We start from the raw sequence: 10,416 nt of genomic DNA, 5'->3' as shown, positions 1-10,416 counted from the left end.
AAACATAGTTTAATTTCCAATATGTAACAATCGCGAAAACCTAAGAACTCGATTGGTTAGATTTCGATTTTCAAAGAGTGATGGATCGTAGTCATGATTTAAGCAATCGTTGTCGGTAGCGCGTTTGCGCCCTGCCTCCGATTCGTATTCGTCCCGAATCCGAGACTACACAAATCTAGAAATCTCGGATCCATTTCGGATGTCACTAAGTCCGATTCGTATCCAAGAAAATACGGATATCGCCTGTACAGAGATACAATGATCTGTGTGATATTTCGGATCGTCATTTCTCGGATTCGGAACAGGGGGTCTACTCTCGATCTCCGTCCGACATCCGTCCGAAACAACTATCAAACAAGTAATATTCGACAAAATTAAAAGACAAGTATCAAGTATGAAGCTTCATTCGCATCACGCGTCTTTTCATTTGGTCAAGTATTGCTTATTTGGCAGTAATTGTTTCGGACGGATGTCGGACGGAGATCGAGAGTAGACCCCCTGATACGAATCAGGCGTAAACGCTCTAATACATTTTACCATTTTGTATCACAAATTTTATGGCGGCGCGCTCATAGCAGTCGCAACATTAGATCTGATTACATATAAATATTTTACACCGTCTTTGGCGAGAACTATGACCGTAAATTAATGGACTGAATAAGTTACGTACGTTTTATTAAGTTCTTTATAATGTCTTTTTCTTTATTCCACAAAGAGTGTTAGGAAATGAAACTATTTTTCGGATCTAAATCACGTCTCTTTTTTCAAACAAACTAACGTTTGGGACCCTTTACATGTGATCATGGCTGACTGCCTTTTTACGCTTGCTATTGAGGTTAAAGAGGATTGACATTATGAGGTAGGTAGTAGTGCGTGTAGTTCAGTTTCTTGAGTCCGAAGATTGACGTTTGTAAAATGAACAACCATTGAAATAGAAAGGAAAACAAGTAGATACAGTTTCAATGGACAAGAATTGGAAATGGTCTCAGCTATGGTCGGTGGAAATCGAGGAAAAGGTAGCAAAAGGCTCGACGGAGATTTATTACACCCGGTGACCGAAGGCTCTTGAAATAAAAGCCGATAAATTCATTAATTCACGGCATTCGGCGTTTCCGTTCGGTCAGTCGGGATTTCATTTGCGTATATCTTTCGGGTTAGCGTTTTCGTGTGGGTTGTTTTCAATAAATGGAATGTTGTGTTTTCAGAGGTAGATTGTTGTTTGTGTTTTGTTAATTATTTGTTTCTAATTATTGTCCTAAATGTGATTTTGCCTGTGATTTTGATTGCCAATCGTCGTGTGCCTTGTAAAATCCCCAACCGGCATTAAACTTGAAAAATATGATTGACCTATCAAAGGTCAATGAAAAACATTTACACCCACCACCAAACCCTGCGGAGGTTGCGGTACGATAAGGTTGGAACATATTATTTATATGGCATTTATATGGTGGTGAAAACAATATTTTTAAAGTAGGTAAGTATAACATACTTGCTGCGTACAGTAGACAGCAAAATTATATGAACATTACACTTCCATATTGGTTTATTTTAACTACAGTGTATTAAAAACTCGATGATCCAAAAATATGTATACCTATGCACGTTTGACAACTTGTGTCCTAGTAGTAGTTGGTTTAATTGACTACTTTGGGTGTGTCTTTATGTTAAACTAGTGGAAATGTGAAGTGGGCGATACCTTCGCTGTTCACTGGTTTCTTCACTTTGTTAAATCGAGTACAAAAACTACTTTTCTTCTCTGAAGGACACCGCACTTGATCGTTGATGGCGTTGACTGCACCACCGAATGAATGGGCGAGCAGAAGGCTCTTAACCCAAAAAAAAACTACTAAACCCCTTGAGCTACACATAGAATACTATGGCTCCGGAAAAATCTTGCTAGCGCGATTCAGGAATTTCACCAAATGTGACTAACGCCATCTAGTATTAACAAAACCAACTAAACCCATTCCCTCTCTACAATTTACTGAAAATTAACCGCGTGTTGCTAAAAGCAGTCTTTTCTATAAATTAAGCTATAAACTAAAAATATTACGTTTACACAACAAACTAAGCGTGAACAAAGCTTTCGTTCGTATTTATAGGATTAGCTTTAAGTAAATTGCCATAAGACGTAATTAATACAGTGCCATCTACTCGTAATAATATTAGCTATTTATAGAATAAGATGTAGTAAGTGTGATCATTTCAAATACGGTTCATTTTTTACTTTAATACTGCCACCTTATCTATATCTGACACCAACCTGTGATGTAATCATTACATGTGCTGATGACATTACAGGAACATGAATGTCAACTTATTGTCAGGGTAACGGGTGCAGTGACATTGCCCCTCAGATCCTTACGACTGCAACTGCCATGGACAGGTGTTGGTTACCACCAGGCGCATGACTTGTTCGTCCCTTCACTTGGTCATACAACTTATCACCATTACAATTATGGTTGGTTTATTCTATGAAAATAGTTCGATAATAATGCACACAGTCATGATAAATGTTTGATTGGTTCCAAATACAATTATAAAGGACGAACTCATTAATTAATATAGGAACTTTGTACTAAATCTTTTAAATCAATTTACGTCCTGTTACTCGTAACAAGCTTAGGAAGTTCTCATCAGACATAACCTTTAGATAATGAAAATAAATTGAGGAATAATATAAATTTGGGAACATTTCTCGTGTAACAAGCGTTTTGTATGTCGTGTCTTGTTTTTGAATAATTAATTTTGCTTTGCTCTTTTATAAACTTAGTAAGATTCCTTGGCAATAACACAATAACAAAAAAAATTTTCATAGATTTCTCACTTTACGGCTAAAAAGTCGTTAAAAACCACATACAAAGATCCGACAAACAAGCCCATGGAAAAATTCGTGAGGTCCGCTGGTTCGTTCCATGACTTAGTTGGCATAGCGTCTGGCACAGTTTGCTAGAAAACATTAGTTCGAGTCCGAATCTTTCTATTAATAATTATAACAAACAAGTGGAGTAATTTCACAAAAAATAATTGAATGGTGGTGAAACACCTTGACATTCAATAAAACACTTACAACAACGGGTCAACGGGTCTTAGATGAAATTTCTTGGGAACGACGCTAATACTGTCCATTAGCGCTTATATTACTATGTACATAAGAAACACTATTGTTTTTCTAGGCACTATCGCTACGTTTATGTTAGGTCAATAGAACTATTTGAGAACTCACCCTAGTAGGCTTAGGGATGTCTTGTAACATCGAAATGAAAAAGCCATTGACTATATTAATATACCGAGATAAGGTATTTTTAATCTTACCTTTAATAATAGCCATTTCTGATAATACGAACATTGTTGTACGAATTTGTTTCTTGTTTGTTTCCTAGAAATTCGATTGCCTGCTCAGTGCAAACATTTAATCATCTCGGAATAACTTTCAAATGGGGTACGTTATATTCGACTGTAATTTACCTACCAGTAGTGTACCTTAAGTAGGTAAAAGCTACGCAAACATTGCTTTATGGCATTACAATCGTCTGGTATTAGCGCCCAGTTAGATGAGGCGATAGTTTTCACGCGGCCGCTTCACGGTGACCGTCCAGTTACCACGCTTTCATGTACATTAATGGCGAATCTGAGTTCTATTTAATAGGCAACATCTTTTAAATTCCTCTAATACAACCGCGCAACCACTCGGTTTCCGCGGTCGTCACTCGGCCGCCGCGTAGACCAAATTCAAGCCAGCTTCGCCCGCGTGCCCGGGACGCTCATTTAAGTTAAAACGTAAAAGCTAAATGAAATAGAGCGTATTTTGCCATAACAGTGAGGAGCACGCGGTCGCTGCGCGGCGGTAACGCGGACTCCGCTCGGCGATCACGCGGCGGTCGCGCGGGATGAGCTCGACAAAATTCGTGTCCAATAAATGCGCCTTAATTGTTAAACTGTTATGCATATTTTAATTTACTCTGCGTGTAATACAAGTTCCATAAATGCGGTAATAGGTATTTTCTAATATTCGATGTCCCGAAGAAAACACCATGCTGGCTAGTAACAGCTACTTAGAAAAATAGTTATTACAATTATTCTGCACTGAAATAAAGTGATTAAAATAAACACAATATTATTCAAGTTGATAATATACGTATTGCCATCTGTACCTATTAAGTATAATGATCAATTTTAAGTAATCTTATCATGTCAATGTTTTTTTATTTTAGGACTATATTGACTTTGAATAGAATATTGGCATCTTAACTGCGCTTTCTCATGGCCGCTTTGAGATCTTCACTTGTAAGGTATTAGGGTACAACAACGAGTGCTGCATGGACTATGGCGCAGTCACATCGGGTTAGACTAGCATCCCTGAATCCCATTTACACATCTTGTCTTTGTTTAGCGTGGTTACGGAGTCGATTCAAGGACTTCCACAAGGCCACCATTTAAATACTGTATTTAATTATCAGAATTCGCCAATAAAGTCCTGATTCTTTAGTATCTTCTTTGGTATCAAGGGACGGAACGCACATGTCTAGCGCTTGGTGGTAAACGACATACCTCTCTGTAGCATTGCAGTGCCACCTAGAGTTTTTAATCAAAAAGTACTATGGGTTACTGCCACTGCCCCCGTAACTTAACTTGAGACGTAGGTTGACAAGTGCCATGTGCCTGTAATTTCACCAGCACCCTTACCTTTCAAAACCGGAACACAGTAGTGCTCACATTACTGCTTGGTGGCAGAAATAGGTACGGTGGCAATACTTCCCTGGATCAACTCTTTCACAGAGAGTCCTACTGGTACTAAAGTGATTGGAATCCGTTTATTTTTCAAAATGTCTCCACACTTTAATAATGTTATAAAATCATTCTTATAGGATTATAAACGCTTGTCTAAACAACCATTTATCTGAATCTAACGGACAAGCCTTAACAAGGTGGTCGCACTGTCAAAATAGCGTCGTTATTTCGACCGAACCATAACTATGAAGGATTACCTTCAGAAATTCGTGGAAATGACAAATTTTGTATTGACGGTTGGACAATGGTTTCAAGTTTGATGTGGGCAATTTTACGGAGAAGTGATTTGGATGAAAGGTTGTTTTGGTTCTAGATTAATTTATAAGCTTTATGAAGAACTCGATCGATGTTATAGGAAAGGTCAGAAATGTAATAAAATACATATCTACATTGAAATACAGTTCGAAAAGAACAGAAGAAAAGTCAGTTGGCCCTGAGTTTTGACATGTTACCCCTGCCTTTTATTACTCGGGGTAGACACAGCACATAATAAGTGACGGGACGAAAAAAGTCGTGTGCAAGTTGCTGTGCCACTCAAAGTTTTAAATCGCAAAGACCTCTGCGACTGTGTTCATCACCCGCAGATATAAGTTGACAAGTCTCATGTGCTTGTAATTTCGCCACGTATTTTACTTGAAGTCATTTTGCTGATTACGTCCGGTAAATCTTTAATAAATAACCTATCATTCATGGTTCCTACGTTCCAGCATAGGCACCTCAATCTTACTTTCCCAACTTCATGGACTAGCTTCTTATTTATAGACAATATTGTGTTGAATTAATAATTTCCATAATGTTAACATAGTTGAACTAAAGAAGCGGGTTACGTATCGGTAAATTTCAGCAAAGTTCTACTAATTCAGTTGTGTTACCAATATTATAAAATTAGAGGCATTAAATATCGAAGTTAATACTCAAGGGTATAGATATACGTTCATTAACACGGGTACGTCGAGCTGAACAATAAAACCCGTTGTCTTTTAGGCAGCAACTCATCTGAAGATCTCAAGTGGCCTCTGAAATTGGGCAGCCGGTCCTTAACAAACACTCGACATACTCTTTTTGCCCACAATAGGGATTTTACGTACATTATTACAATATTGGCCGCTTTGGACAAGGTCGACGACTATAGATGATTTATTGCCACGTGTTACGTTATCAAAACTCTTTCTTTCTTGATTTTGATGGAATATCATCATGATATTAATTTCATCGAGTTTTTAGGTTTTCGCGGTTGTTAGACACAAGAAATAAAACTATGTTTTCGGATCTAAATCGCGTATATTTCTTTTTTCAAACAAACCGACGTTTCGGGTCCTTTACAGGTCCCATGAACACGGTTGTGAAGTCATCAACCAGTTATGTCTAATATTAATGTCAGTCATGTATGATATTAATTAATTTGTGAAATTACTCCATTATTTTGTTATAATTATAAATAAAAAGAATCGGGACTAGAACATGCATCCGTGCCAAACCACTCAGGGCCACCAACTGGGCTACAGATCGGGTCAGCAGACCTTATGAATTTCGTATTGGGTTGTTTCAGCTTTTATCGCCGTAAGTGACATCTTTGAGGCTTTCACTCAGTCGGTACCTTTACCGGTTCTTTCTTCTTTTTTAATTATTATTCCCTTAAATATAGCTAGCTTCTTACTTAATTATTATTCCCATAAATAGAGCTAGATTCTTGTCACTCACTATGAGTGTTCAGCTCCCTAACGTACCTTGTATGACACGGCATTAACTTATATCTATGTAAGTCTTCCCTTGCCTCCTTTCCCTGCTAAATTGCTTCAAAGGAAATTGTCGTATCAGATGCCCAAGTTTCTATCCCCTGCGTTTCCCTATTGTCTATAACAAGCTTCTCTTATCTTGCACTATTTATTTTTACATTATTTCTAGTTGATAGAGTAGTTCAAGTCAAACTAAATAATTGACATATTGAATTTGACATATAGAAACTTGAAGGACCGGCTGTTCTGTTCTCAGATATGTTAAAAAAATATTCCGCCATATAAAGGCTAACTTTTAGACGTATAGATGCAAACGTTCATATTAATATGTACTATAGTGCATATGATGAAAGTTTATTCCTAGTTTGTTGAACCATAACAATTTAAGTAAGTATTTAAGCTATCGATGTTTAAAAGAGACTTAGCTTTAAGTAATAGGGCAAATAATTAATTATTCCTGATAAATAATTCATGAGATCCCATGATTTGGGACAAGGATGTCTAAGTAAAATTTCTAGTAAAGTGAAATTGTCTATTTTGGTAAAGAAAATTCGTTGAAATATTATATATGTATACTGACAAACTAAAAATAAAAAACTATATTATGTTATAATTATTAATACAAAGACCGAACACTCAGAAAAAATTCCTTCGATCCGGTCGGATTCGAACCGAATTTTTTCTATGTGCTTGCGTAAAAAGTCTTTGAAAAACCCAATACAAAGACACGACGCAAGCACATAGAAAAAATTCGTGAGGTCCGTTGGTTCGTTCCGTGGCTTAGTTGGTATAGCGTCTGGCAAGGAATTTTTTCTGAGTGTTCGATCTTTGTATTAATAATTATAACAAACTAGTGGAGTAATTTCACAAAAAACAATTGAATATCAATTCAATAAAAATTTTACTATATTATGTTCTTTTCTTTAACCTCCTAAGTCCCCATGTACATCAAATGTACACACTGAAATGATACATTCCTAAGGTCACGTAAACGCCCAGTGTACATTATAATGAATATATTGTATTAAAGTTTAGCGCTATACATTTCATATGACCAAAGAGTATCAATAAAAATTCGTTTTTCATATAAAACTCAGGGCATACTTGCTTGAGCCTGAAGGTGTAATTATATTTAGTACATTTTAATGTACATTGGACATTTATCGCTTTTCCTATTGTAGTTTCCTAAGTTTTAAGAGTAAAAGCTTTGGTCTTGTCGATGTCGTTGTAATTCTCGTCTGTAAGTAACTATGGTAATGAACTGACCTGTAATATTCAGGACAACTCGTTCCCCATGAGTAGCGACAATGCGCCATTCGCATGTTTCTGAGTTTGCGGTGGCCGATTCGACGCCCCAGCCTGGTGAATTGAACCAGCCAGAGTTCCCTAGAAGGGTCTTTCCACATTCTGTAAAATGAATACTACTGTTTAGTTGTGCACCGTACATGGAAGGCGTATTTGTTATTTAACAATGAGACCAAATGCCGCCACCCGTCGCTCCAGTAGCAAGAATGCGCGCTTAGTAGAACGACTTTGATTGATGTCACACGATGCGTTACGTCGGCGTTGCGACGCCTGAGTGGTGACGCGTGACACATTGTGCGTTGAAACGACGCGCGGCGACCGAACGCGTACGTTACGGATAAGGGGCCAGGAGACGAAGCGGGGAGGGGAGTTACGACGCGTAAGCGGTTGACGTTACGTTGCGATACCGCATTGCTCGTGTGGTAATCGGTGCGTTGAAATCATAGCGTAGCGACGACGCAATGCACCGGCAGCGTCCGTGTGGCATCGCTATTTGGTCACTTTTTCTGAAAATCAGTCTCTTTAGCTTATGTTGAAAACATTTTAATGAAAACCATGTTCGCTTATTCATAAAATTATAGCACTACATCTATTCGAAATCAATGTTCGCAAAATATACATAGTTTTGGATGCCTTTGTTCCAAAATCTGTCGCTAATTCTATCACTAATTTACGTAACCTAAAATTAACAGGCTAATGTTAGTTTCAATATGTTAGTAACCCTCTCGTGGCAACAATCTAGACGGATCTCGTCCATTAAACAACACTTATTTTGGCTAAGCCGGTCTTAATATGAGTTCCCTAATTTCGGGTTACGACGTTGCTTACGCCACTTTACAAAGCGTTGGATAAATTTCGCCTGTATTTTATATTAATTTCTCTCAGTAATTCATAAAGGAATTTGTAATTGAAAATTACGGCTGTGAAATAGCTGTTGAATTTATAAATTTAAGGATAAAAACATTTTTATATTGTACAAACAATTTTATTCGGTAGAAGAGGTTTTGCTTAGCTTTGTCTTTTAAAATCATTGATCCATAAGAATTCGAAATAATCTCTGTATTTCTAAAACTCCTTCAGGACTGTTGGATCCACTGCTTGGTTCCACTAGTGGGTCCAGAAGTATTTTCAAATACGGATAGTTCCATTGCTTATAACACAAGTGGATCCATCAGAACTTCTGTTGTAAAGATACTGGCCACACTCAGAATATCCGCAGTATAATTAGTGCGGACAATCTCTATAAAAATACTAATGGAACATCGACTGAAACGAACGACTCTTTAAACGTTTTATCACATCTATTTAAAAAATATTATAATATTTAATATATAAAACGTCATTACTTACTAGCACATTTATAAAGAAGGTTCGTCTGTGCGATATCACTAGCGCTCAATCGTACTCTTTGTCCGATCTCCGGTCTTTTCTTTCCAAGGACCTCTAGCGGCAATATTGTATCCAGATACGTTCCTTTACTGAAAGTGTTCCTTGCATAATGCATTATCGAATCGTAGTCGTAAGTCTGGCCTAAAGAATTCACTTCTTCTTCTGTAAGCTTATTGAAGTTGTATTCTTGTCCTGAAACAAAATGGATACATTTAAAACACCAACAAAAAAGAAACAATGGAAGGAGTAACTAAAATTGATATAATTATTAATAAAAATATCGAATAAAAAAGAAAAATTCCTTCGTTCTGACAGTACTCGAACTTGCGTCAGTACCATACTAGGGCGACCGCTCTACCAACTGAGCTACAGATTGAGTCAGCTGACTTTACGAATGTTTATAATATGCGTTTGTTACATATCTTTGTCTTTGGTTTTAACGCATTTTTAGTCGCTGACGTAGGTTTTAGTCCAGTCAGATCGAAGGAATTTTTCTTTCTTGTATTAATAATTATAACAAACTAGTAGAGTAATTTCACATAAAAATTAATGAAAAAACACTTATTATTCATTACAAGCAATAAAATTGTTTATTTTGATGATAATGATGATGATGAACGTATACGTTCCCCAAACATGTCTCTTTATCCATCAGACGGAGGAGTTGTCACAGGTCATTCCACTGACCCGTTACCGGTTACAAACTTTTCACGTCTACGTTGATTCATGATTTGTGAAAAGTACTTCGAAACCACAACGTTATCTTTCGGAATTAAATCAAATTATTTAGTAAACTGAACAGCACTGATTTCGAAAATACTCAGTAGTATATACACATAGTACTGGGTTGCATGAAAGGAATCTCCCCTCACGACGTACATTCCTTTCCTGTACCTGTACCTGTGTCTGGCGCACCGTGGGCAACAATCGGAAAGTACTTTAGGTCAAAACCCATTGTAGGGCACATTCTTCTCGATCGACAGTATATGCTTGCCATCGTGGTAAAAGGATCTGCCAACTAGCGTACAGGTTTTCGTGAAATTACAGACACTTTTCACTTATGCCTCAAGGTGCCGGACGTAGTAGCAAAGCAACCATTAATGTAAGTATTATTGCATTTCGGTTTTAAATAGTGAGGGTGCTGGTAAAATTACAGACAATTAAGACTTGTCAATTTATGTCTCAGGGTGATGGG

General features: G+C 37.2%; 1 protein-coding gene across 1 annotated transcript in view; it reads right to left on the bottom strand.

The window, feature by feature from the left end:
* Positions 1 to 10,416, bottom strand: part of LOC113231661 (tolloid-like protein 1) — a 158,655-nt gene that overhangs the window by 29,301 nt on the left and 118,938 nt on the right. The window contains exons 8-9 of the mRNA XM_026466096.1: positions 9,183 to 9,413; positions 7,794 to 7,934 (exon numbers count right to left, since the gene is read on the bottom strand). Of these exons, the coding sequence (XP_026321881.1) occupies positions 7,794 to 7,934; positions 9,183 to 9,413 (372 nt within the window). The remainder of the gene's footprint in view (positions 1 to 7,793; positions 7,935 to 9,182; positions 9,414 to 10,416) is intronic.

The sequence above is a fragment of the Hyposmocoma kahamanoa genome, unplaced genomic scaffold, assembly GCF_003589595.1.
Source record: "Hyposmocoma kahamanoa isolate Upper Pololo Valley unplaced genomic scaffold, ASM358959v1 66, whole genome shotgun sequence".
Classification (NCBI taxonomy): Eukaryota; Metazoa; Arthropoda; class Insecta; order Lepidoptera; family Cosmopterigidae; genus Hyposmocoma; species Hyposmocoma kahamanoa.
The sequence above is the reverse complement of the archived record's forward strand: the minus strand, read 5'-3'. Positions and strand labels throughout refer to the sequence as shown.